Source organism: Gadus macrocephalus, chromosome 23, assembly GCF_031168955.1.
Source record: "Gadus macrocephalus chromosome 23, ASM3116895v1".
In the NCBI taxonomy this organism is placed as follows: Eukaryota; Metazoa; Chordata; class Actinopteri; order Gadiformes; family Gadidae; genus Gadus; species Gadus macrocephalus.
In genome coordinates this window covers 13997841-14025340 of record NC_082404.1, presented here as the reverse complement: position 1 = coordinate 14025340, position 27500 = coordinate 13997841, and the positions used below count along the sequence as shown (strand labels likewise).

Genomic DNA, 27500 nt, shown 5'->3' with positions numbered 1-27500 from the left:
CGTCTACCGGGTGCTGGCACGGGTGAGTCCTCCTCATAACACTAACCACTACTAACCAGGCCTAACTTAAAGAGCTCCTTTAAGGTGAGTCGGTCCTCATAACACTAACCACTACTAACCAGGCCTAACTTAAAGAGCTCCTTTAAGGTGAGTCGGTCCTCATAACACTAACCACTACTAACCAGGCCTAACTTAAAGAGCTCCTTTAAGGTGAGTCGGTCCTCATAACACTAACCACTACTAACCACCACTAACTTAAAGAGCTCCTTTAAGGTGAGTCGGTCCTCATAACACTAACCACTACTAACCAGGCCTAACTTAAAGAGCTCCTTTAAGGTGAGTCGGTCCTCATAACACTAACCACTACTAACCAGGCCTAACTTAAAGAGCTCCTTTAAGGTGAGTCGGTCCTCATAACACTAACCACTACTAACCAGGCCTAACTTAAAGAGCTCCTTTAAGGTGAGTCGGTCCTCATAACACTAACCAGGCCTAACTTAAAGAGCTCCTTTAAGGTGAGTCGGTCCTCGTAACACTAAACGCTACTTACTTAAAGAGGGTCCTAATAACCTACCACATACCAGCTGTGCTCTGTTCACTCTCACAGTTCTGCTCAAAATATTCTCTTTCTGTTTGCACTTCACTTCCACATAGTTCTCGCTAGGAGCCGCGATTGCAGTGTTTTTGAACCATTCCTAATTTTAGCACTTATATCTTGCCGTCAGTTGAACTTGTAATTGTCGAAAGGAAAAACTTATTTTAAATCCCATTTCGATGATGTCATGGTTAATGGATATCCATTTGTACAAGTATTTTGATATTATGTTTTGAATTGTATCAAAAAAAAAGATTGCACCAATAGCGCATTGCGCTATTTCTGATCACACCAAGCACAGGAAACGGTCTCAGCATCAGTCGATACCGGGCTGACGTTGATGCATTTGAGCCAACAATACAAAGAGCTTAACAAGAAAAACAACACAAAGCATACAGTGGTTTAAAATGACAGACTCACCGATACAGTTGGGGTTGGATTTCAGAAGGTTGTTTATGTATTGACAATACACAAATATTGAATTTACCCTCCATAAGTTAGACTTTACCTTCCCTACGCTGACCTTGCCTAACTTGACCTTTGCCCTCCAGACCACGCGCGGGGACTTTGACTCCAGCGAGTATGAGGTGCACCGGCGGTACCAGGACTTCCTGTGGCTGCGGGGCAAACTGGAGGAGGGCCACCCCACACTCATCATCCACGTGGGTAGAACCTTCTAGTGACCTTAAGGCAGGGCCGTAGCACCAAATTCTGGGCCCTGTGTACAAGAGGTACTGATGGGCCCCCCCCCGAATTCCCCCTACCTGCCGAACAATTGTTGACGGAGGGGAAGCAATTGTTGACGGGGAGGGGGGGCTTCTACCGCTAGGGGATGGTAGAAAATTCATGCTGTTACTGCTGTGATGCTTGTGTTTATGGCCAAACAAAACTGTACACAGGAGCTATTACCCGATACAGGATGCGCCTGGAGCTATAGAATAAGTCTGGTCGGTCGTTGTGTCAATCTAAAGTCTTATTAGTACCTGCGTTGTATTCCAGAGTTAAGCAACATGTTCTTACTACTATTGATAAACTGCTAATACAGAACACATTTCAATGTCCTACGATGCGTCAGGAGTTCTGCTGGATTAGATTTGTCCCGCTGGGTTAATCACCGTGCCCCCTGAAGGGATAACCTCCAACAGAACTGTTTCTAACCGTCAGCTGTCCGCTCACTTAAAGCACTTTGAGTAACCGCTGTGTCTGATACTGTGCTGTACAAAATGAATGTGCCTTTGACTTTGACCTTAACGTTCCCAGCCGCTGCCGGAGAAGTTTGTGATGAAGGGGCTGGTGGAGCGCTTCAGCGAGGACTTCATCGAGACGCGGAGGCGCGCTCTGCAGACCTTCCTCAGCAAGACGGCCGAGCACCCGATGCTGTCCCGGAGTCCCCAGCTCAAGGTCTTCCTCACTGAGCAGGTGAGCTCCTCCCTTCACCCTGTACAGGTGATGCATGTAATGGACCGCCCTGGTCTCCTACATGAAGCTGTGGTGAGGCCTCAGACGCTCATGGACTCATGATTCTGATGGAAAAAGAACGGCCTGACGAAATCAGATGCTTTTATTTTTTGTCGTATTGTTTTGGTTGTCATTTTCTTTATGCATTCATTGCAAACTTTATCCCAGTTTTGGCATTTGAGGTGAAACACGCGGGTTCACTGATATTTTGGGTCTTGGGATGGCTTCTTCTTGTTTTCCCGTCTACGGGTCCTTGAGGCCCCGTGTTCCTCGCGGCGCCCTGGGAGGAGACCCTCCTCTGGGGTCCTTCTCAGTGCCTCTTTGGCCCCTGAAGCCCTTAGGCCCCCAGGAGAAGGTCTCGTCCCAGGCTGACCTGACTGGAGGGATCGACAGGGTTTCAGTGGGGCTTTGGGGGTGTGGCTGGGATTTGGAGATGGTTTAGGTGTGAATTGTGATTTGCTCTGCGTCTGTTTCCTAAAGTCGACATGAGCTGACGTTACTGATCCTGTGCCCAGTGAACAGAACGCCCGTCTTCCAGCCTCTACAGTTTTCTAGATGGAACATCAGTTTTCTAGATGGAACATGTTTTAACTGTGTGGTTGCAGTCAAAACCATGACAGCAACAGCAGCACATATTTCACTGAACTGCAATCCCTTGATTCTGCTTGTGGTTTGGTTTTTAATAGTAGGGATTCCTACTTATTTTGTGAATGGATTGCTGGTAGTAAGTTCTAGACACACACACGTGTACACATGTGCGTGCGCACACACAATCGCACGCACGCATACAAACCCGCATACAGCCTGTATTATAATCCCTAAGTGCTAAAGCAGCTTACTAACTCGGTGGCAGCACCAAGTCAAAGTCCTGCTTGTCTTCCATTCTTGTTCATTCCCCTTCTTATGGATGAGCTGCACAATCAAGGCTGTTGTTTGGGCCTGTCCTCCATAATGGACTGCACTGTCCGGGTTCAATGGTTAAGACAAACACAGGTTAACAGCCCTCCATTCAGACACACTGGGGCTCTGTCTGGAACACAGAGTGGAGCAAGAAGCACCAACGCAACAAGAAGCAGCAACACAACAAGAATAACAACAAAACAAGAAGCAGCAAGAAATCAAGACGCACCAACACAACAAGAAGCACCAACACAACAAGAACGACAACACAACAAGAAGCACCAAGACACGAGCTGACTGGATCATTCCAGCATGACTGGAAACTGAGTGTAACCCTGTTCAGGCACTGCACCGCATTCTGTCCACACTGGCTGCTGTCTCACACTCCAAAAACCTCTCATCAACTAGTATCCAATGCTGTTTTTATAGTTGGATGGTGAATTCGTGGCACCATCCAATATGGCCTGGAAACAATAATTCATCTATTCATCTACTGATCAATTAATGTTATTATTATCTAACATTTAGGGCATTTAGAGGACACTTTAATCCAAATCGACTTGTCAGAAGAAAGAGAAACAACTATATATCGCTGTCGGTACAGTTGGGATGTTCAGAGAACCAAGTGCCAAGCATTTACAATCATTAGGTTAACCAATTCCCTTTATACAACTAAGAAAGATAGGATAACTACACAATGCTGAGTACTATTTTTAACTGCAAGGACGTACGACATACAATAAGTGCTAGAGGGCTGGATGGGGTCAGTGGGGATAAGGGGGAGGCTATGCGGAGCTCAGGTGAACGCCGATCAGGTGAGTCTCTTGTTCAGAGTCCAGGTGAACTCGGTGAACTTGCAGCGGTGGTGAGCGGTACGCTTTCTGAACAGATCCAGCCTGCTCTTACGTTGTCTCTGACCCTGACCAGGACCTGATGGCCATCAAGAAGCAGGGACCCAGCTTCCTGAGCCGGATGGGGGACTCGGTGCGGGCGGCGGCCATTGCGGTGCGGGGCGTCAGGGCCCGGCCCCAGGAGTTTGGGGCCATGCAGGATTACGCCGACGAATTCAGCTGCAAGATGTCCGCCCTGGACAAGGTCACCCAGAGGATCATCAAGGAGCAGAACGGTGGGGCCCCACGCAGGCAGAGAAAGAGAGATAGACACATAGAATATATATCAATAGAAATATATGTATAGAAGTATTGAAAGATGTATATATCTATACATATATAGAAACAGAAATATATACATTTATAGAAACAGAAAAAAACATAGAAACAGAAATATATTGATAAAAATAGATATATAGAAAGATAGAATGTATAAATATATAGAAAGATAGTGAAATAGCGTACATAAATATGCATATAGAAGAAAGAAACAGAAACAGCAATATAGAAATGCATATAGAAATAGAATATAGAAAAATATATGAAAGTGCATTATTCAAAAATCTCGTTCCAACAAGATCAAATATAAATTCCCCCCAGATGTTTCCATGACAATCACCTCCCCCCCCCGCCCCCCCCGCCCTCTGCAGAGTACCTTGAGGAGCTGAGTCAGTACGGGCCCCTCTACAGCCAGTGGGCGGAGCTGGAGGCGGACCTGGCGGAGCCGCTGAGGGGCGTGGCCGGCTGCCTGGACCTGTGCGGCAGAGAGACGGAGGAGCAGCTCCGTCACCTGACGGAGGTGCTGCAGCCCACCCTCCATCAGTACCTGCTCTGTGCGGACACACTGAAGGTACAGAGAGGAGAAGAAGTCATGAGATCCATGCATGGCCTGGTGGAATGATGTATTATTATTACGGCTATTACTCTCCTGGTGAGATGTATTAATAGTAATGCTACATCTCCCGGTGAGATGTATTAATAATAAAACTACATCTCCTGGGGAGATGTATTAATAATACAACTACGTCTCCCGGTGAGATGTATTAATAATAAAACTACATCTCCTGGGGAGATGCATTATTATTACAACTAGTATATCTAGATGTATTATTAATACTACATCTTCTGATGAGATGTAGTAATCTACATTTGCTGCATTCAGTACTAATACACCTCATCTACTGATGAGATTAGTACTAGTAATAATACATCTCCTGGCGTATTATTATTGTGTAGATCGTTGTATTGTTCCTGTTGGTTCCATTCCTCCATCTGTGTTTAGTATTTATAGTGTTTTCCTGGCTCTTGTTGATGTTCGGCTGCTTGTCTTTTGACGCTGTGTGATTGACAGACATGGGCCGACTCTGATGCCCTAAAGTTCAGGGCTTGATTGCACCGTGGGACAGCCCAGCCATACTGTGTCATTAATTAAAGATCTGCTGACCTTTTAATCAAAACATGCTAATGAACCCAGGTACCAATCCATATTGTAATTTAATTAAAACTTCCTTGGTGGATCTCTGAATCATCTCTGCAGCAGTTTGGCTCCAGGCCAAATGCATAATGTTATGATTCATTGTTATTTTTTGATACATCATTCATATCCGCAGGCTATAGTCGAAACTTGTTCAAATCTTTTTTAATAAGTTAATATGATGATGTGTCTAGTATTTGCTTCCATGTCAACTTAATGTACAGATTCTTGTGAACGGTGTAGTATTCCTCCTATCCTGATTATATATCATATTGATGATGTTTACGTATCATTCAGTAGTAGCTAATGGAAGTGATGGTTCACTGTTCCCTCCTGCCTGGAGCGAGGGTCAGAGGAGTGTGTGTGGTGTGTCCTCACGGCCTGGAGAGAGGGTTAGAGGAGTGTGTGTGGTGTGTCCTCACGGCCTGGAGCGAGGGTCAGAGGAGTGTGTGTGTGGTGTGTCCTCACAGCCTGGAGCGAGGGTCAGGGGAGTGTGTGTGTGTGTGTGTGTGTGTGTGTGTGTCCTCACGGCCCTCGTCCCGTCCCTACAGACAGTGTTGAGGAGAAGGGACCACATCCAGGCTGAGTTTGAGGCCAAGAACGACACGCTGGCCTCTTCGGCGGTCTCAAAGAAAGGCGACCTGGAGACGGTAAGTGGAACGCAACACACACAGAGGCAGGGAGGGTTAGGGGTTCACCTCTAAAGAGGTTCAAAAAAAGTTCAAAAGCTTTATTTGTCCAACTTGTTGCCATATTAGAAAATTGTCTTTGATTGAAGGCAGTCTGTTCTCTAATTCTGTGGTGCTTGTGTAAGAAGTATGTTGTGTTTGTGTATTGCCTTGGGTATGAAGGATTTTGTATTGAGAGGACGGGAACACAAAGACAGTAAGGGTTAGGGTTTAACCTCTAAAGAGGACCAGAACACAACATGAGCAAGGGTTAGACCTGCCAGACACAGGATAAAGTACTGGTCAGTTACTGTACCTACAATACTGTCACTGTCACCATATTCATATAGTTCAGCTTTCCCCTGCATCTAGATGTTTGTTGAGCCCTCCTACGGACTTGTACAGAGGACAGCTATGCTGTAAGGGTGGCTAAATGTGCCATAAGACCCCTTCCTCTTCGTCACACTGACCCCAGGGGGAGGAAGATGAAGAGGAGCCGGTCCTGATGGCCAGGGGAGAGGGAGGGTTTGATACATGAACAGCACGTTCCTGTACATGGTCATTATTGTTGTTTGTTAATTCCATCTGTGACATTCTGGTAACTTAGCTTAGCTGCAGCTCAGAGCAGCTGGAGTGTGTGTCTATGGTTCATTAGCCGAGGGAACCGTCTCTCTCCTCCTCTTCTGCAGCCCGCTGACGCCTGCTGGCAGCTGTCCGTCAGCATGTGGCGCCGCACTAACATGGGGGGGTGTCACATGATTCCTGTTTGCACACTTCCCCAACAAACACCAACATCAGTGATCCATAGAGACAAACTGCTTGACTGTGTTCTAGCGCAGTATGGCCACTAGAGGGCGCTCCTGCTCCAGGCTGGGAAACACTTTTTTAACACATTCTTATCTATGCTTATGTAAATACCTTATTGTATGTAATATATATGTATGTAATTTCCTGCTGTCCTCTGCTGGGACGTCCTGCGTCTGGTGAACCTCTGCCTCTGTTCTCTGGTGAACCTCTGTTCTCTGTTCTCTGGTGAACCTCTGTTCTCTGTTCTCTGGTGAACCTCAACCTCGGTTTCTGTTCCCTGGTCTCACCTCCGTCTCTGTTCCCTGGTCTCACCTCCATCTCTGTTCCCTGGTCTCACCTCTATCTCTGTTCCCTGGTCTCACCTCCGTCTCCGTTCCCTGGTCTCACCTCCGTCTCCGTTCCCTGGTCTCACCTCCGTCTCCGTTCCCTGGTCTCACCTCCGTCTCGGTTCCCTGGTCTCACCTCCGTCTCCGTTCCCTGGTCTCACCTCCGTCTCGGTTCCCTGGTCTCACCTCTGTCTCTGTTCCCTGGTCTCACCTCTGTCTCCGTTCCCTGGTCTCACCTCCGTCTCCGTTCCCTGGTCTCACCTCCGTCTCCGTTCCCTGGTCTCACCTCTGTCTCTGTTCCCTGGTCTCACCTCCGTCTCCGTTCCCTGGTCTCACCTCCGTCTCCGTTCCCTGGTCTCACCTCCGTCTCGGTTCCCTGGTCTCACCTCCGTCTCGGTTCCCTGGTCTCACCTCCGTCTCGGTTCCCTGGTCTCACCTCCGTCTCGGTTCCCTGGTCTCACCTCCGTCTCGGTTCCCTGGTCTCACCTCCGTCTCCGTTCCCTGGTCTCACCTCCGTCTCCGTTCCCTGGTCTCACCTCCGTCTCCGTTCCCTGGTCTCACCTCCGTCTCCGTTCCCTGGTCTCACCTCCGTCTCCGTTCCCTGGTCTCACCTCCGTCTCCGTTCCCTGGTCTCACCTCCGTCTCCGTTCCCTGGTCTCACCTCCGTCTCCGTTCCCTGTCTCAGCTGAAGGAAGAGGCAGCCGGCCTGGAGGAGAGGGTGGAGTCGGCCAACAGCGCCCTGAAGGGGGATTGGGCGCGCTGGGGCGACGCCATGAGGTACGACCTCCGAGAGGCGCTGGTCTCCACCGCCGACAAGAACCAGGACTACTATGAGAAGGTGGGTTAATGCTCCTTCAACTAGGTTAAGATCGCTTGGTTAAGAACCTGGACTACAGCGAGAAGGTGAGTTAAAGCTCCTTCAACTAGGTTAAGATCGCTTGGTTAAGAACCTGGACTACAGCGAGAAGGTGGGTTAAAGCTCCTTCAACTAGGTTAAGATCGCTTGGTTAAGAACCTGGACTACAACAAGAAGTCGAGTTAAGGCTCCTTCAACTAGGTTAAGATCGCTTAGTTAAGAACCTGGACCACTACGAGAAGGTGAGTTAAGGCTCCCTCAACTAGGTTAAGATCGCTTAGTTAAGGTAAACATTCAATGAAAAATAAACATTCAATTTCTAGTCTTTTTTACACGTAGTAAGTTTCAATAACTATATATATAAATAAAGAAAATGGCGGCATTGTTGTTGTTATCGATTTTGTATCAGTTCTCACCACACAACGACGTCTCATCTTTGCTGCTTAAATGTCGGTATGTAATGGTATGGAGTTATTGAAACTTACTACGTGTAAAAAAGACTAGAAATTGAATGTTTCTTTTTAAGCCTCGAAAGTTGCACTGGGTGCCTTTAAGGCTTCTTAAACTAGTTTAAGAAAATTGCATGGTTAAGGCTGAGTTAAGTGAAGGAAAGATAAAAAAAAGAATGACCAGGAGAACATATTGGATCTAGAAGAAGGACCAGTAGGCCTTTATCTAATCTAGAAGAAGGGCCAGAAGACCTTACTGGACCCAGGAGGACGAGAGAAGGTGGTTGACTGCAGGAGCTCTGCAGTAAACCACCTTCTCTCCTCCTCCTTGGTCCAGTAAGGTCTTCTGGTCCTTGTGAACTTGATGCTGGAAGTAGAGCTTTGACAGAGCGAGAGGATGGTGGTAGCCACCATATTGTTCTTCATTACAATCCACTTATCTCCCCATAATTACCCTCCTTCATCTGGGTTTTTATGGGGTGGACTATGTCCATCCCCACTGTTTCCAGTAGAGGGCAGCAGCAGCTCACTCCATGATACATCCTAACATGACTTGCTCCTCAGAAGGTGGCCGCATGTTTACATGTTGGTGTCAAATGCGCTTAGATGTTGAAGGTCCGTCGTCCAACGCACCGACCATCTGCTGTTTCCCCGTGTGGTCAGTAGACACAGTACTGAGCACTATCAATACTACTATTGCTACAATTATAACTACTTCTATTATTACTACTACTATTAATACTGAACCCTCACAGTACTGGGCACTATCAATACTACTAGTACTACTACTATTAATACTTAACCCTCACAGTACTGGACACTATCAATACTACTAGTACTACTACTATTAATACTGAACCCTCACAGTACTGGACACCATCAATACTACTAGTACTACTACCATTAATACTGAACCCTCACAGTACTGGACACCATCAATACTACTAGTACTACTACTATTAATACTTAACCCTCACAGTACTGGACACATCAATACTACTAGTACTACTACTATTAATTCTGAGCCCTCACAGTACTTCTTGGGCTCAAAATGGGGTGTGGTACAAACCGTCAGTGAGCCCAGGAGCAGAGGGAGTGAGGGAGGAGCCTCTATTGTCATTCAGCGCGGGGGCCCAAGGCCGCCCGGAGAAACGGAGCTCAATAATTCATCAGAGCGGAGACGCTCCTTCTGTCATGAGGACCAGCAGGCCGGGGTGGAGGAGGAGGAGGAGGAGGAGGTGCAGGGTGGAGGAAGAGGAGGGAGGAGGAGGAGGGAGGTGGGTGGAGGAGGAGGAGGAGGAGGAGGAGGAGCAGGGTGGAGGAAGAAGAGGAGGGAGGTGGAGGTGGGAGGTGGAGGTGGGTGGAGGAGCAGGATGGAGGAGCAGGGTGGAGGAGGAGCAGGGTGGAGGAGCAGGGTGGAGGAGGAGCAGGGTGGAGGAGGAGCAGGGTGGAGGAGGAGCAGGGTGGAGGAGGAGGAGGAGGAAGAAGGAGGAGGAAGGAGGAGTAGGCCGGGGTTGGGCCGGGTGGAGGAGGAGCAGGGTGGAGGCTGAAGGAGGCGGGGGTCACAGCGTTAACGTTTAGGACCGGCTCCAGACTTTGGGCGTTAATGAGGGTTCATTATCCAGCCTCCGGATTGGACGGTCATGTTGACGGGTTAACCACATGGTCTCGCAGGATGTTAACGTCTGCACACACATCGGATGTAAACCTTCTCTATATCGACAATGCATTCTGTAATATGATTCATTATTATTCTTTTATATCCAATTAACCAAAGATGGCTGGCAAAACGAAATGTCATTAGAACCCAAGAGTGTCTTTGTTGGAGACAGTGTTGAGCTGCTAGCCAGCTATCCTCATCAAGACTTTGTAAAACCTTTGCGAAATATTATGATAAGCTCTTCTTGACGGGCAGAAGACCTTGTTTTGATGCAGTAAGACGGTATCTTCAGTAAGTGAGTCAGTTGGTGCAAGTGAGTAAGCTCAAGAGGACTTGGAATACAAATGCATTCGAAGTTCAATCCAGTTCAACTATGGTATTAATTAGGGATGCACCGAAATTAAAATTCTTGGCCTAAACCCAAACCGAATATACTGAAACAGTTGGCCGAAAGCCGAAACCGAATACCGAATGTGGCTTTTGCTGTTTTTCATTCATTTTGCTTTAATTTTTCACCATTGCATAAATCAAACAATTAAATGTCCTTTATAAACTTTTTTGTCTTGCTTTTCAATAAAATAAATCAATTACAAATTTGATACAAAATATTTATTTAATACTGAACTTTTTCTAACATTCCAGCAGTCCTGATAGCAAGAATGTCAGAACAATGTACCTTTAAATAAATGAGTAAAACAATTTTATTTTATTTATTTTATTTTTTTATTAATCAAAAATAAAAATGTTCGATGTATTCTTTTCGGCCTTTCACTCCTCCATTTTCGGTGGCCGAATATTCGGTGCATCCCTAGTATTAATGGAGGATATTACCAACATGGGTGACCATCAACGATGTCTTCTTCACCTCTGAGTTGTGTTGTGACTGACAAAACAGTTGAGAGGCATCTGTCTGCTAGTTTCTACAGTCAGAGCAGGTGGACAAACATTTCTGCACGCTCAGGCCCATACTCAAACACACATTTTCTCATTATCTTTTCTTAGCGCAGAGGTTTTGGGGAAAGCTTGTTCCTCCCTGATTGGCCCCCAGCCATCCTGTAAGTGGAAGGGCTGCTGAGGTGGAGGGTTTGGTTAGCTTAAGGTTAGCGCAGAGGAACAACGTGTCTGGACATTAGCATTCACTGTGGCTCTGCCCTTTTATGAATAGTGTGATGCATTAGGGAGTAAAACTAGAGACATCGCCATGGTTACCCCCTAGCAACAGAGATGCGGCGCTGGACCAGAGACTGAGGAGTGTGTGTGTGTGTGTGTGTGTGTGTGTGTGTGTGTGTGTGTGTGTGTGTGTGTGTGTGTGTGTGTGTGTGTGTGTGTGTGTGTGTGTGTGTGTGTGTGTGTGTGTGTGTGTGTGTGTGTCATTAGTTTTCTCTACCATAGGTCGTACTGTGGTCGTTCAAGGTTTTTCTTCCAAATGCGCGTTGTAACAGAGTGCGAACGAAGGTTTTCAGGGGTGAGCTAACCACGAAAAAGGAAGATTTGAGTAAAGAAGCACATAGCAGCATCCTTTACACTCCTGTACATACCTCATCCTTTACACTCTGATACAGATCATCCTGTATATACCTCATCCTTTACACTCTGATACAGATCATCCTGTATATACCTCACCCATCCAGGACTGTATTGTGGTTCTGAACCTACGTCTACTGGGTATTGTTGTTTAGGGTAGCATGACGGAGCCACTGGCTTCTTGGTGTTAGTGCACCTTCTCTTGGTGGAGAGGATATTTTGAACACACTCGGTTCATTTGTTTCATCACAAAGACATCTTTCCCTGATATATTAAAACGAGATTAGCGTAGGGCTTGTGGAGGTGCAATGCCCAGACCCGTCACGTTGCGTTCACCCGTTCTGCCTCAGCTGATCCTCCCCTGGGGTCACATGGTGTCACCAGGGCCTCACACTGTGCGCCCGGACGCCCGCTTGGGGCTTTGGGGCGGGCGCCGTGCGTGGTCATGTGAGACACTCCTTCCATTCTGACTGCTTCTGATTCACCGCTTGGGTTCCTCGTACGCTCAGCTGGCCTGAGGCCAGTTCCTCTGACCGCTTAGTGTGGGATGTGTTGGAGGCGCCAGTGTCAGACCTCAGAGACCTGTCTGCCTCAGAGTCCTGTTATGTGATCATTCATGTAAAGAAAGGAGAGAGGAAAAGAGAACATCTTATGATCCTTGCTCCCCAATGCGTCTCATGGACTCATTCCAGCCAGGATCTGATCGGACTCTAATGACTGGATCAAATGCAGCCCAAACCATCTGGCTTGAGATGACCTTCTAAAGTGTGGATAAAGTATGATCAAGCGTTTCTTCATGTTCCAGACTCATGGCATCGGCCAGGGAGCAATATTCAGCTCAGATGAAGGTCAGAGAGGACATACTGCCCAGTGGCAGCATAGTGGCCAGAAGCAGCCCGTCAGGGGGCAGAAGCACCACAAGAGGCCCGTGCAGGCTAACCTAGTCCTGAGGTTCGGTCTAACAGAGTCATGCAGGCTAACAGAGTCATGCAGGCTAACAGAGTCATGCAGGCTAACAGAGTCATGCAGGCTAACAGAGTCATGCAGGCTAACAGAGTCCCGGAGGCTAACAGAGTCATGCAGGCTAACAGAGTCATGCAGGCTAACAGAGTCATGCAGGCTAACAGAGTCATGCAGGCTAACAGAGTCATGCAGGCTAACAGAGTCCTGCAGGCTAACAGAGCCCTGCAGGCTAACAGAGCCCTGCAGGCTAACAGAGTCCTGCAGGCTAACAGAGTCCTGAGGCTAACAGAGTCCTGTCGTTCAACAGTCCTGCATGCTAACAGCCTTGTCTTGTGTTGCAGTGTCTGGCCGTGTGGGAGACGTTCCTCCTGTCCCAGAAGACCCCCCCCGGCCAGGAGGAGGATTGAACCGGCCCACCAAATAAGGACACCCCCCTCCTCACAGACCAAGACTCAAGTGCCAAAGTACACTGTGCCATGATCAGATAATAAAGTATGACACACGCAAAGGCACACACTCACGGGAACAAGCCAAAGAGCAGGGTGAACGCTAACCTCACTTCCATGATTCCTAACCTGGATCAAGCTTAGCTTTAGCATTCCAAATACAAGGTGTTGGATCAGGAAGACGCTGCCTGCCTGACGCGTCTTCTGGGACACACGGCCTGTTGATGAGGTCCTCAACCGGTCTGATCCTGATGCCAGCCAATCAAACTATGATTCCGAAGTCTGGTCGATCTGCCTAGCCCAGTTTTGGCTCGTCTGACATTTCTCAGAGATGGGAGGTCGGCCAGTCTGAATCCATTTGACTAATGTTTTATACTCTTTCGATTTGATTCCTTTTATTGTTTTTGTAAAAAGGTAGACATTTTAGTTGCTGAAATGCAGCAATGAAATTAAAAGACACTTTGGTACATGAAAATGGAATTGACTGTTTCTGGTTTCTTATTAAACGATATCAGCTCTAGGAAAACTCTGGTGTAGGAATTTGGCTGACATCACCAGAGTGTCGTCGTCGTAGGGTTAAAGGGGCTGTATGTACGAATTGGTCTAGAACCAACAGCTCTTAAAACGTACCTAGAGCAGCTTTAACCCAGGACCTGGACGAGACGTTTTGAAGAATGAAGCGAGTTATGATTTATGACGGCCAGAGGCCACTCGTCCCCTGCGTAGGCTTCGGACTATGAATAGACGCATTGTTGGTGTTTAAACCCTTCCTGAACCAAACGCATCCCATGACTAATTAATGGTCACCTCCAGGAAGAGCGCCGCGGGCCGCTCCGTGGCGGCGGAGCGCGGTGAAGCCACGTACCTTACGCCCCCCTGATCATCAATTAGTAAACGGCTGTTAAAACAGGCGCCCCCCCCCCCGTCCATCCCTCCGCCCCCCCCGTCCCCGTCCCCGTCCCCGTCCCTCGTTTGCGGCGAGTTTATCGGAGAACGCACGACTTTAAGTGTTCTGTTCTGTTCTTATGAATCACGCCTCACCGCAGAACAATACGAGAGATTCAGCAGGCGACGCGGGGAGGTGGGCGAGACCAGCAGAGACCGGTATACAGCTGCGTGGGTTTCTGTTTGTTATGGGGGTGGGGGGGGGGGGGGGGGGGGGGGACAAACAACAAGTCTAAACTGAAGTTAGCATCATCTCAGAGGGCTTCTCAACCGCTGACTTCTAAGACACTTGGATTTAGTTTACAATTGTATTTTTAGCTCTAAAACAATGACTCACTGGCATGAATAAACGAGATGATGACGCTGTCGCTCTCCAGCTGTGGGGGCACAGTAAACTAGATGGTGCTCCTGTCACTCCACAGCTGTGGGGGTACAGTAAACTAGATGGTGCTCCTGTCACTCCACAGCTGTGGGGGTACAGTAAACTAGATGGTGCTCCTGTCACTCCACAGCTTTTGGGGTACAGTAAACTAGATGGTGCTCCTGTCACTCTCCAGCTGTAGGGGTACAGTACACTAGATGTTGCTGCTGTCACTCCACAGCTGTAGGGGTACAGTACACTAGATGTTGCTGCTGTCACTCCACAGCTGTAGGGGTACAGTACACTAGATGTTGCTGCTGTCACTCCACAGCTGTAGGGGTACAGTACACTAGATGATGCTATTGTTGCTCCTCAGCTGGGGGTACAGTAAACTAGATGAGGCCGCTGTGGGGGTAGAGTACACTAGATGGTGCTGCTGTGAGGGGGGGGGCGGGCTTCCTCCATGGATAACAGTAGGGCTGAACGTTTACTTTTGTGCTCTCCTCATGATTAAAGGTGACATGGTGCATGATGGGAGGACCTGGGTTGATCACGCTGAGGTCACGGAGGGCCTCCTCCACTGACAGAATAAAGCCTCCATATGGAGATGAGTATTCCAGCAGCCTGAGGATCTGAAGCCGGTCTGCCGGCAGCGCGGCGTTCGCTGGCTCTTTGTGGAGGCAGTATGAGGACCCTCGAGGTTTCTGCAGGCCCTGTGTGTGCGCGTGCAAATTAATGAATTCCTCCGTGAAGCTCACCAAATAATTGCCTTAATGAATAATGCCGTGGCCCAGTTCTGGTTGTCCTGTTACAGTCTGTATGGGGAGTAAATATAGATGCACCATGGGTATGTTGTTGTGGTGAGAAGGAGGAATGGGATCTTCTGTTCCCCCCCACGTTGAGGCCGTAGGGGTTAGATCAGAGGACTGCATGCATCAAAACAACTGTTCAGGAATAAGAAATAAAGCAAATCCCAAAATACATGGGGTGGAATTGGAGAGACTCAAAGACTAGTGAAAGGACTACAAAGCAATTGACTATATTCCAGAGAATCAACTCAGATATCGAGGTCCCAGACTCGGTTTGTCAGCTTTGTAAAGGCGAAGGTTGAACTAGTTCTGACCCGTAAAAATGACCACATTGGTAATTCACTTTCCATTTTGATAGAAGGATTTCAAACTTTAGATGGCAAGAATACTAAACATGTAAGCTTTTATCCAACAGCCATCTTAAGCAATTGTAACCGGCACTTAAAAGCCTTCGTATCAAATAAATACAACAAATAAATAAATACCTAGTGCTGAAGAATAGTGACACGCCCCTGTCTTTTCAAATAATAGTCCTCCGCTTCTTTCATGTTTTTATTGGGGTGAAAAATGCACGTGGTCCAAATGTATCCCCTGCGCGCCTCTGAAATGTATGAGAGCAGCTCTTCTGAGAGCAGCTCTTCTGAGAGTGTTATTTACTGCACCTGATGCCTCGCATTTCTGGCTCTAATCCTGGAATCAAAGTGGGTAACCTGACGAAAAGGAAAAGCAATGATTGAACTGATGCATCAAATCAACGAGCAGAGGCCAAAAAAAGAGAGGGGCTATTATCGGGTACGGAGAAGAGATTGAGGGGCCGTAGGAAATAACTGACGTTTCTCCTTGTTTTCCTCCCTACATTGTTTGACCTCCACCTTTACTGGGAAAGCTGTCTCTCCTAGAACAGCGGTCTTCTCACTCTGTGGGCAGCCTGTCTCCAGCTGAGGGGGACAGTAGGAGCCAGGACAGGGCCGCGGTCATCTGCACTAGAACATCATGAACTCCCGGACTGAACCCCAGAGGCCTTCTGAACATCACAACCCAAATAAAATAGACGTGTTCTTCCAAATGTTTAGCCCTGAGACCTTATCACAAAAACTAAAGGTTATCCTCCAGTTACAAGAAAGCATGTCTGTAAATCGGCTCAATAAATGACGCTGGGTTTTCAACGGTGGTTATATTGTTAATCTGAGGCTGCAGTCCTAAATACATGGAGAAAGATAGATATCTGTTGATGAGTTGGCCAGGGATCCTGTAGTTGTGAGCATGAATGTGGGCCAGACTCTCAGAAACCATTCAAAGGAAAGTCTGGGGGAGTGTGTGAGAATGAGGCTCGAGCAACGTGTGGTCTGTCTAGTCATGAACTGTTTGCACCAGAAATCTGTTTGCACAGAATGGTTCTATACGTGTATTTTTAAACCTTTCCTTGTGTTATCGACTCTTGAGTCATGTACAAGCTGGAAATCCAGCTCTTCTTTAAAACCTTTGGCCTGGACAGTCGATATGTTTGGCTGAGTGGGTAGGACTGCACAGACCTCCACCCCCGTCTGGCCCACTCACCCCCCAGCATCAATCCCTCTCCCCCCTCCTCTCATCCCTGTGATCCAGGGCTCAGCTAACCTCCATTCACCTCCATGGAGGAAGATCCCACCAAGATTTTTGCCGCTACCCTTTTTGTGAATTTATATGCACCAAATATTCTCTGCAGAAATGTTTTCTTTGCAAACTTCCTCTTTCTATTCCTGTCATCGTTTGAGCGGCCGGGCGGCCCACACAGCTTACCCCCGGGCTGAGGTCCAGATCTGCTGTCACGGTGACATAACAGCAGCTAATGATCGCAGCCCACTGCAGACGGCTCTCGGGCGGACGCAGCCTCCTCGCCTTGACTGCCTCAACCCGTTAGCTACTGAGATCCAGGGGTCGTTATCAAAACTGCATTGACGTTTGTTTTCTCTGATCATTGCCTTGGAGATAACCGGGCTGCAACGGGTGACTTGACCTCCTCCATTAGATGAGGTCACTGAGGTGGAGCAGAACCAACCTCCGCTGTGATCTACATTTAGTGGCTTGATAGTTGGAGGTGGTGGAGGTGGAGGTGGTGATGGTGATGGTGGAGGTGGTGATGGTGGAGGTGGTGTAGGAGGAGGTGGTGATGGTGGAGATGGTGGAGGGGGAGGTGGTGGTGGTGATGGTGGTAATGGTGGAGGTGGTGATGGTGGAGGTGGTGTAGGAGGAGGTGGTGATGGTGGAGGTGGAGGTGGTGATGGTGGAGATGGTGGAGGGGGAGGTGGTGGTGGTGATGGTGGTAATGGTGGAGGTGGTGATGGTGGAGGTGGTGATGGTGGAGTGGGTGGAGTGGGTGGAGGTGGTGGAGGTGATGGAGGTGGAGGTGGAGGTAAAAGAGAAAAATATGTTTTGGCAGAAGTTTTCTGTCGTCACGTAGTTTTGTTCTCATTCCCTCAACAGAAGATGACGGCTTTATTCAAGCAAGAGGAAAAGACAAAGATGTGGATACATCATACATCCGCCTCCTTACATTGTTTCATTATTTCAGTTTGGAACTGAGCCATACAGCTCCCAGATCAATAGAGATAGAATAAATATAGCAGATTAACCCCTGCAGTTTTATTCTTCACGATCATTATGTCAACTAAGAAAATCCCAAAGCACAGAGTTGTTCTCATGGGATGTCATTAAAAGACATACGTGACGACAACTCATAGCAGCAGCCTTCCACTAAGACGGATCAATGCTGCAGGCCGCCTTGCATTGTGGCAGGTCCACCATCACCACCACCACCTCCACAACCATCTCAACCTCCTCTGCCTCTTCCGTCCCCACCTCCACCGTTACCTCAACCCCCAACCTCGCCACATCCACCGCCACAACCGCCGCCACCACCACAACAACCACCTAACCCTAACCGGGTCTGCAGTAGAGAACAGAAAGCGTACATTAACCGGAGGAGATGGAGATGCATGGTAACCATGGTTACCATTCTTCTACTTCCACGCATTGATGTTCTAGTTTTAAGATAAAACATCAGATAACATCTTGCAACTGATTTTTATTTTCTATACTTGTGTCCTAATTATAGCTTTTTGCTGGTGTCTTATGCTTTTCTGAATGTATTCATGAACACTCCTACAGTTTCTGCTAGGATTGATAATTTGCATTCAGAATCGTATACAAGCCCTGCACTAAACTGTTCTGTTTTTCTCTACAAATTAGACAATGTTATATATACTGTCTGTCTGTCTGTCTGTCTGTCTGTCTGTCTGTCTGTCTGTCTGTCTGTCTGTCTGTCTGTCTGTCTGTCTGTCTGTCTGTCTGTCTGCCTGCCTGCCTGCCTGCCTGCCTGCCTGCCTGCCTGCCTGCCTGCCTGCCTGCCTGCCTGCCTGCCTGTATGGTGTGTATGCCATCTTTGTGTGCGTGAGCGTGCGTGTGTGAGTGTGTGTGTTAATCTAGTGTGTGATAGTCTGTCACAGCAGGGCAGGGTGTAATTGTACAGACAGATTGAGGGTTGCTGCTCCGCTTAATAATAGGGTGTGTGTCTGTGTGTGTGTGTGTGTGTGTGTGTGTGTGTGTGTCTGTGTGTGTGTCTGTGTGAGTGTGAGTGTGTGTGTGTGGGTGTGTGAATGGAAGACAGACCTCTTCCTGGATGAGAAAGAGGATGCTGTTGGATGGACATATGCATATGTATATACAGTATATATATATATTTCTGCCCCCTGCTGTTCACCCTGATGACCCACGACTGTCGTCCCAGATTTAGCTCCAACCACTTCTTGAAGTAAGCGGACGACACAACTGTTGTTGGCCTCGTCCAGGATGACAATGAACTGGCCTATAGGGACGAGGTGAAACATCTGGTGGACTGGTGCAAAGTCAACAACCTGATCCTCAATGTTGAACAGACAAAGGAGATCATTGCCGACTTCAGAAAATCTCGGCCTAGTCATACACCACTCCACATCAATCACACTGCGGTGGAAGTCGTCAGCAGCGCTAAGTTCCTGGGGGTGCAAATGACCGACAAGCTAACCTGGTCCCTCAACACTTACTCCCTGGCGAAGAAGGCCCCGCAACGCCTGCACTTCCTGCGCCGGATGAGGAAAGTCTCCCTCCCCCCCTCCCATCCTGATCACCTTCTACACAGGAGCCGTCGAGAGTCTGCTGACCAACTGCATCTCCGTCTGGTGTGGGGCCTGCGAGGCCTCGGACTGGAAGTCTGTGCAGGGAGTGGTGAGAACAGCTCCCCTCCACATCCGGGACATTGGGCAGAAGCGCTGCGTGACCAGAGCCCAACGCGACTCCTCTGACTCAACCCACCCTCACCACCACGGACTGTTTTCCATGCTGAACTCTGGCAGGAGGTTCCGCAGCATCCACGGTAGGACGTCTAGGTTCAGTGACAGTTTCTTCCCCCCTGGCCATTAGACTGTTGAACACCCACCCAAACCATCTACGCACAAAGAAGCAGTAGCCTGACTGCTATGTTCAAATGACATTTGTTCAAAGCAGTCGTTTAATTGCACTATAGGCTCTTTTTTTGTATCGTCCTGTTTTGATCAGTATATGCCAATGTTGTTATCAATAAAAAATCATTTGCACAAGGCAAGCCGATGCACTTCACCATGTTGATAAGAGAATTAAAATGAGAAGAATTATGGGACAAAAACATCAAGGGATATTTAGCATAGAAAAAGAATTTGCGATTAATAATAGTTAACTATGACATTAATGCGATTAATCACGATTAAATATTTTAATCGCTTGACAGCTCTAATATATATATATATAATTAAGTCTCTCTCTCTCTCTCTCTCTCTCTCTCTCTCTCTCTCTCTCTCTCTCTCTCTCTCTCTCTCTCTCTCTCTCTCTCTCTCTCTCTCTCTCTCTCTCTCTCTCTCTCTCTCTCTCTCTCTCTCTCTCTCTCTCTCTCTCTTTATTTGTATATATATTGAATATAGCCCCACTGTGAGCCGGTTCATTAATGTGAGCCATTGAACAGATCCAGCTCTACAGAAGCTGTATTTATACCCTGACGTGGTGCCAGCCTCATCCTGCAGGATAAGCAGCCGTAGCTCATCCTTAACCTCCTAATGTGTAACAGTGATTTGCTTTATCTTCACTGGATCCAGCAGATATGGTAGAAACTGATTTGGCCGTGAGCCCCGCCCACACTGGAGACGCTTGACTGGATTAGAGGAGCCGGTCCAAGTGTCTCGCTCTCCTCTAGTCCCTCAGAAGAGGCTGAAGACATGTCGGTGCCCCAGGGCTGGAGCCGGGTTCAGATACAGATCTCTGAGAGAGCGTTTGTCTGAGGTCCATCTCCATCACATCCTCTAGACCTCAGTCTGACTTTGTCCCCTGGTTGGTCCTCTCCAAGCGACTTCCCGTACATCCCGTACAACACCAGAGAACCAAAACCAGTTGTCTTCACTCCTAAGTCTGACGGGAGCGGCTGCTAAATACTAACCACCAACCACTTAACTCAGAGCCAGGGTTAAGTCCTGAGTCCGACTAAAGCTGCTGTTAAACAGAAACCACTTAACCCTGAGTGAGGGTTAACTCAACCCAGAAGCCTGCAGAGGCTATCCCTGAGGGACATTTCACGCAACGTTAGCGGCAGGCCATGTAATATGTAATACGTCTTAGTCAAATAGCTGACATCATTGGTTGCAGAAGATCACCAATTTGGGTCGATTAGGAACAGCATGCAATGCCTAATTTGCTAGTAATTTGGCAACTCTTTATGACCTGTCTTTAATTAATATAATACTTTTAATGATTTAATAAACTAGTTGTCAGTGGTGCAGTGAGGAGCACTGTGAGATAATCCTCTGGAGACCAGGGTTTAAGTCCTGCTGGAATTTGTTTCCATTGAAATTTAATACAGGTTTTAAACATATTAATATCATGTCTACTGTTCTATTATGTCTAATCGCTGACCATATCAATTTACCAATCTCTGCGGGAGAGCGGAGAGAGCTCCTGGCTAACCTTGTGGAGCCCGGGGTTCAATTCTTCTTGCTGAGTTACTTTAATCAGTTACATTATGTGAATTGAAGTATTATCTCTGCCCAAAACCAATGGTAGTGGTGCAGTGGTAAGGCTGTTGATTAACACTAAGTAGACTCTGGTTCGAGTCCCTGCACACCAAGAAGATCCCCCAACGTCTAAGCAGATTTATTAAAAAACAAAACCTGCTTGCCATTGTAGATCTTTAACCAGTCGCTGCGGTGATTGGAACGAAGGACTCTCTCTCTCTCATCCACCTAGTCATTGAGAACCAATTTGTTGGAGGAAATATTTGTCATTAAATTCACACAACAGTGTTATGTTTCAGAATCACTTCACAGTGATCGATCTCAGTTGGATTTGAACCCAGGACCTCAGAGCTGTTCACAAGAGCTCCATCCACTGTAACACAGAGCCAGCCACTAACATGACCGCTAATTAACGTTATATTCACACAACGACTTCATGTTTTAAAAACAACCAAAGTAAGAAGGAATTGAACCCGGGTCTCCTGTACTCCATGAAAACCATGTCGGAAATTCAGTTTTAAAGTCAAAGACTACCGTTTCATCCTCTCTATTTTTCCCGCTGATACCAACCACTCTGCTACGACCCCCAGTATGTAACATAAGATGGGTCCTACTGCGGTCTACAGGCTGAAGCACACAGGCCAGGGTGCTTCATGAACATAGATCCAGTTGCGTGTGTCTTATTTATATTTGATTTAAAATTATTTTATTTTATCATATGTTCTGACTAATTCTCAACTTGGTCTGATTAATGATAATTATAGACCATTACTGGTTTTGCACCATGAAAGGGGGCATACCCCTTTGTGTGCTTTTCATATTATTCATTATGTCAGAAGTCACTGTAAGAAGGTGATCATTTATTATTACCTGATATGAAACAACAGAGACACAAGAAGAGATCCAATAGTAACGCTGGGATTTTTTTAATTCAAAATCTGTACATTTCATAAGCTTTCTACAGTGTAATAGGTCACAAGTATAATGAATATTGGAAAAAAATAAAACCCTCAAGAGAAATATGAGCATAGGTTAAGTATAAAAAGCAAGAGGATGCTATAATCATAGCAACACAAAAGGTTTTGTCTAAAGGTGAAGAAAAACACACATGAGTCTGGGAGACGTATAAACACATTTGGAAACCAAGTTGGTGGAGGTTAATGTGTTTGAAACACTATATCAACATGAATAAGTCAAATTTAGTTTGGAACTTAATAACAAACTAGAGATGAATATCAACACTCTCCACACAAGAATTAATGAAAGAAAATGAACAATTCTATGAAATATACTTCTTGTAAAATAACAGGGAGTAGATATAATCAGTAGTAGTTATATCAGAATAAAATAATATTCAAGATGTTTCCGTACATATTTTTTCCTTCAGACACTCACACACATACAGTGCACAGTCATAACAAGACAGTAGTAATTTACAACATGACCAAAAGGATATATCTAAATATTTCCAACGTGTACATTTTTTACAGTTGTTTTCAGTAGAATATCTTAGAATATTATTTCAGCTCTTACAATGCACTAAGAGCGTATATACGTGATGAATCCTGAATACCCGGCAGCATTGTTCTTTAAAACACTTCATAGCGATGATAGGAGCCGTACCTTGATTTAAAGTGCTTCATGTTCCTGCCTCGAGTCTCCACTCTCTTTCTTATCTTTTATTTAAGTGCTTCAGTGATTACTATAAAAATAGAAAATTTAGGGCCGACAGAATGAGACTTTGTACACAAAGTAACTCTCTGAACCAATGGGGAAAGCAAAGTCGCGCATGTTATTGCTACTAAAGAAATGGGCTTCACAACCGTTGGCACTTTGAATCGTTCAGGGAAACACAAGCCGCTTAGATCTCTTAACCCATCAACCAAACCAGAATCGAGTTCAACAGCACCCTCGGCTTCAACCTGCAGGTGTGCCTCGTTTACGCACGAGATATGCTGTGATCCTCCGAAGCAAACAACTAGCTTGACATTTCCGAACGTTGCGTTTGTAATGCGGTGAAGGGGAGCTGAAACAGTTGCAGATCAGAATGGAGCTGATTGCTGCACAAGTGAGATCTCTATATAGAATTATTCCTTTTGACCAAGTTTCATAGCATCATCAAGAAGCACAGACTCAGCCATGGAACGTCACTGGAAAAGCCTCCCCAGTGTTATCCCAGCCCTCTGGAATCTGCGGCTGGTGTCAGATAAGATGACGTCAGCGCATGCGCTGGAGAAGGTGGTCTGAACATCTACGTCTGTGTGACCACGCCCCTCTGGGGTAAGCGTGATGAGGTACACCAAGCTTTCTATCACTCTGATTGATTTCGTAATCAACGATGAAGAGCTCGAGTCTCCCCCACTGGTCGGCAGAAAGCAGAAGCTCTGCAGGGGCGGTTAAAGCGCAGCAGAAGCGGAGAGGAACATAGTGCTGTGGTCTGAGGAAATCAGGTTCAATAAGCCACCTTGAGGTCGTCGTAAACCAGGTCTGATAGGGCTTTGGTTGAATCAAAGAGATGATCAAATGTAAATAGATACATGGCTTTCTTTTTTCGCTGTAAATGGTCTAAGGAACAGAGAGTTCCCTACCAGTGTCAATGTGAATCTGTTGCAAAAACATGAAACAAGTCAACTACACTAGGATTGACAGGATTGAACCTGGTGTAACACCGTCAGGTAACAGAAACAGATGAGACAGTAGACGTCTAGCTATAAACTACATCAGATTAATATATACCCACAAGCACACAAACCAAAAATCTCAGTGTTGGCCTGTGAGTCCAACAGCAACTCTTATGTCATATAATCCTGTATATCCTTTTTAATGTCCACGATAAAGACAACGCAGGAAAGACCTCTTTGCTACGTTTTTCAAATCTATTTCACATCTGTGCTGTTTGCAACAATAAAGCACAAATACACAATGCACACGCACGTGTACGCACTCACACACACACCCACGGCACATGCGCACACAAACACACACACACACTCACACACACAGGGGAGGTAGAAAGGGGGGAAACAGGAACCTGTGATTGTCTGGTGACACTCGCAACCCTGTTTGGTCTCGTTGGGCCGCATGGAAACATCAACCCACGGCCCAGAACCCGGGGGAACCCGGGTTCCCCCGGGTTCTGCCGTCTGGAGATGTGAACAGTTTATAACGCCACATGGAAAGACTACAAACTCCGCCGTTTGTCAAACAAATCAAAGATGTACCAAAAGGTTTCAAATGCATTAAGTGTCCCATTCTGCTTTTCAAATGTCCCCAAAATGCAAGAGAGGATAAATATATTTGACCAAAAAGTATTATACACAAATTACATTTGAACAGCTCCACTCGTTGACTCCGATTATCTCCTCCTCTGGCCCCTCGCTCAGAAACTCACGGCTGACTGACAGTGAGGAACCCCTTCTGATCGGTGGGAAAGCTCTCGACTTCTGATCCACCTTCTTGGCTCCTCAAGTCTACTCACAATGTGTGGGTGGTCTGGCGCTGCACTGGATGGTGAATGGTGGAGGTCTGGTTGGACAGCACTGGGAGCTAATGCTAACGGAACTGGAGGGTGAACAGTGGGTCTGCGCTGTGGCCTAATGCTAACGGGACTGGATGGTGAACAGTGGGTCTGCACTGTGGCCTAATGCTAACGGGACTGGAGGGTGAACAGTGGGGCTGGACTGGGAGCTAATGCTAAAGAGACTGGATGGTGAACAGTGGGTCTTCAATGTAAGCTAATGCTAACGAGACTGGATGGTGAACAGTGGGTCTTCAATGTAAGCTAATGCTAACGGGACTGGATGGTGAACAGTGGGTCTTCAATGTAAGCTAATGCTAACGGGACTGGATGGTGAACAGTGGGTCTTCAATGTAAGCTAATGCTAACGGAACTGGATGGTGAACAGTGGGTCTGGACTGTGAGCTAATGCTAACGGGACTGGATGGTGAACAGTGGATTTGTAAGCTAATGCTAACGAGACTGGAGGGTGAACAGTGGGTCTGCACTGGGAGCTAATGCTAACGGGACTGGAGGGTGAACAGTGGATCTGCACTGGGAACTAATGCTAACCAGACTGGATGGGGAACAGTGGATCTGCACTGGGAGCTAATGCTAACGGGACTGGATGGTGAACAGTGGGTCTAAACTAGGAGCTAATGCTAACGGGACTGGATGGTGAACAGTGGATCTGTAAGCTAATGCTAACGGGACTGGATGGTGAACAGGCTGGAGGCCCAGTGGGTTTCCCGGACAGCCGACTCAACGTCATGTGACCTCAGCGAAGGCGATGTGGTTCTGTGGAAGGAAGAAGACCAGAGTCAAAGTGAGAGGATGAAGAGGAGGAAGAGGATGAAGTGGATGCAGAACCAATCGAGAAACAGCAGTCTTTTATCGGCATACACCCTCCTAAGCACACACGCAATTACATACTCACTAACGACACGATACACTCAGCCACATAACGTGACGATGCTGCCGTTTAAACGGTTACAAACCACCCATCACACGACACAAAAGAATCGCTCATGGCCGAATCCAACGTTTCAGGGAGTAAAACAAATGAATTGCTTTGGTTAATTAACAATTTAGATCATCTCCAGACATTCAATACGCTTTGAGGGGGTTTACCGAATAAAAGAGGCAAGTGGGGCTTCTTTTTAAGATAGCGACTAAAGAAGAAGATGAAGAAGCAGAGAGAGGAAGGAGCTCGGAGGGTCGTGGGTTGACCATGTTTAGCCCGTCATGCGGAGGAGGTGAAACATGTCAGGGCAGAAGGCCCGTCTGGCCCCGAGTGCCACTGAACAAGAACCGCGTACAAACCTGGCCACACATTCAACCGATCCCTCCCCGGGTTAGATTCAGTGTTTAGTAATACGACTACACCATGCTCCCCGGCAAGCAGATCCCTTCTTCAGACGCGGATGTTGGAGACAAAGTGTGAGGATCTTAGATTGTACCAAATGAGGTTCAGGTCTCACCTCCAGACCCGGTCGCTCAACATCTCATCACTACTTTGCATTGAAGGTGTGTGTTTGATTTGTGAGACGTGTACGCACAGGGCAGCCCTGCGGTGTGGTCACGTGACGGTGCCTGGCTGTGTGGCTAACGTGCTAGCATGCACAGGCCTTAAGGGGCGGTGTGGCGGGGACAGCCGGGGGGGCAGGCAGGGGGTCCGGCTGTAGCTCTGACCGCTACAGTACCTTGGAAGTCGGCCTCCATTGTCATAAAGCCCTTGTCAGCGTTCCAGATCTGAAAGCACACCACACCCGTTCAGGTGGCTGTCGGACTATCGTCTCCCCTCAACAAGAGAGTGAGTCACACCAGGTACATTACAGCTCATGAGGAGCCATTAGCATTGTCTGGGAAACCTTTGTCATGAGCGGAGGGTGTGCTGTTGGGGACGTCAGTGTAAACTTCATCAACAGTCCAAATTAACTGATTATGGAACATTTTAGGAAGAGTCAGGCTGTTGCACAATAATTATGAATTGTTTGATAAATGTTATATTAAGGTAAAAATATAGAGTCGAGTGTGTTTGGATGTGGGCTTGGTTAGAGTGTACATGCTATTCCCCATGAATATAAATGAACAGCAATGATGAGAAAACTTAAGATAATAGAGATATTGGAGTTCCTGGAATGTAACCTGAAGTAGTTCATTCAGTTCCTATATATCCAACCTTTATGAATATTATGTTAATCTGACGATGCAGTCATACCTCCCCTACTGGTGAAGCTAGAAACACAACGATACTGAGGACCATGTCTACCCCTTCCCGTTCTGCTCCTTTGCTCATCCAATTCCAGATGCTTGATTGCAAATCAGGAAGAGGACTTTTTATTACAAAACGATTACATTCTCATTGCCTTGAGATACACAATGACTCACGGTCCAAAGACCAGGAGAAGATCTGCTGGGAGACTTAAAGTCTCCCAGCAGGACCGGTTAAGGTCCTGAAACATGTGGTTCAGGTCCTGATACATGACCGGTTCAGGTCCTGATACACGTTGACCGGTTCAGGTCCTGAAACATGTGGTTCAGGTCCTGATCCAATTGGTTCAGGTCCTGATCCATGTGGACCGGTTTAGGCCCTGATCCATGTGGTTCAGGTCCTGATCCATGTGGACCGGTTCAGGTCCTGATCCATGTGGTTCAGGTCCTGATCCATGTGGTTAAGGTCCTGCTACGTGGACCGGTTCAGGTCTTGATACATGTGGACCAGTTCAGGTCCTGATACATGGACCGGTTCAGGTCCTGATATATGGACCGATTCAGGTCCTGATCCATGTGCTTCAGGTCCTGATACATGGACCGGTTCAG

The 27500-nt window shown here is 47.1% G+C and overlaps 2 protein-coding genes and 2 long non-coding RNA genes across 30 annotated transcripts in view; 2 read left to right on the top strand and 2 right to left on the bottom strand.

The window, feature by feature from the left end:
• snx7 (sorting nexin 7) overlaps window positions 1–13496 on the top strand; it is a 15004-nt gene extending 1508 nt beyond the window's left edge. Inside the window, exons 2-9 of the mRNA XM_060044858.1 lie at window positions 1–22; window positions 1147–1257; window positions 1856–2014; window positions 3881–4079; window positions 4494–4693; window positions 5869–5967; window positions 7804–7956; window positions 12912–13496. The exon at window positions 1–22 is cut by the window's left edge and continues 221 nt beyond it. Of these exons, the coding sequence (XP_059900841.1) occupies window positions 1–22; window positions 1147–1257; window positions 1856–2014; window positions 3881–4079; window positions 4494–4693; window positions 5869–5967; window positions 7804–7956; window positions 12912–12977 (1009 nt within the window). The 3' untranslated portion in view covers window positions 12978–13496. The remainder of the gene's footprint in view (window positions 23–1146; window positions 1258–1855; window positions 2015–3880; window positions 4080–4493; window positions 4694–5868; window positions 5968–7803; window positions 7957–12911) is intronic.
• Window positions 1–27500, top strand: part of LOC132452468 (uncharacterized) — a 205931-nt gene that overhangs the window by 108385 nt on the left and 70046 nt on the right. The window lies entirely within an intron of this gene.
• Window positions 11332–11962, bottom strand: LOC132452304 (uncharacterized). Its single transcript, XR_009524289.1, has 2 exons — window positions 11707–11962; window positions 11332–11676 (listed from the first exon to the last, which is right to left on the bottom strand). It is a non-coding gene; the product is annotated as an uncharacterized LOC132452304 (long non-coding RNA).
• The window catches only part of LOC132452406 (phospholipid phosphatase-related protein type 5-like), a 31218-nt gene continuing 25801 nt past the window's right edge, over window positions 22084–27500 (bottom strand). Inside the window, exons 6-7 of one of the 2 annotated variants that reach the window (XM_060045029.1) lie at window positions 26381–26429; window positions 22084–25475 (exon numbers count right to left, since the gene is read on the bottom strand). In XM_060045029.1, the coding sequence (XP_059901012.1) occupies window positions 25456–25475; window positions 26381–26429 (69 nt within the window). In that variant the 3' untranslated portion in view covers window positions 22084–25455. The remainder of the gene's footprint in view (window positions 25476–26380; window positions 26430–27500) is intronic. The other variant, XM_060045030.1, reaches the window with a different exon arrangement.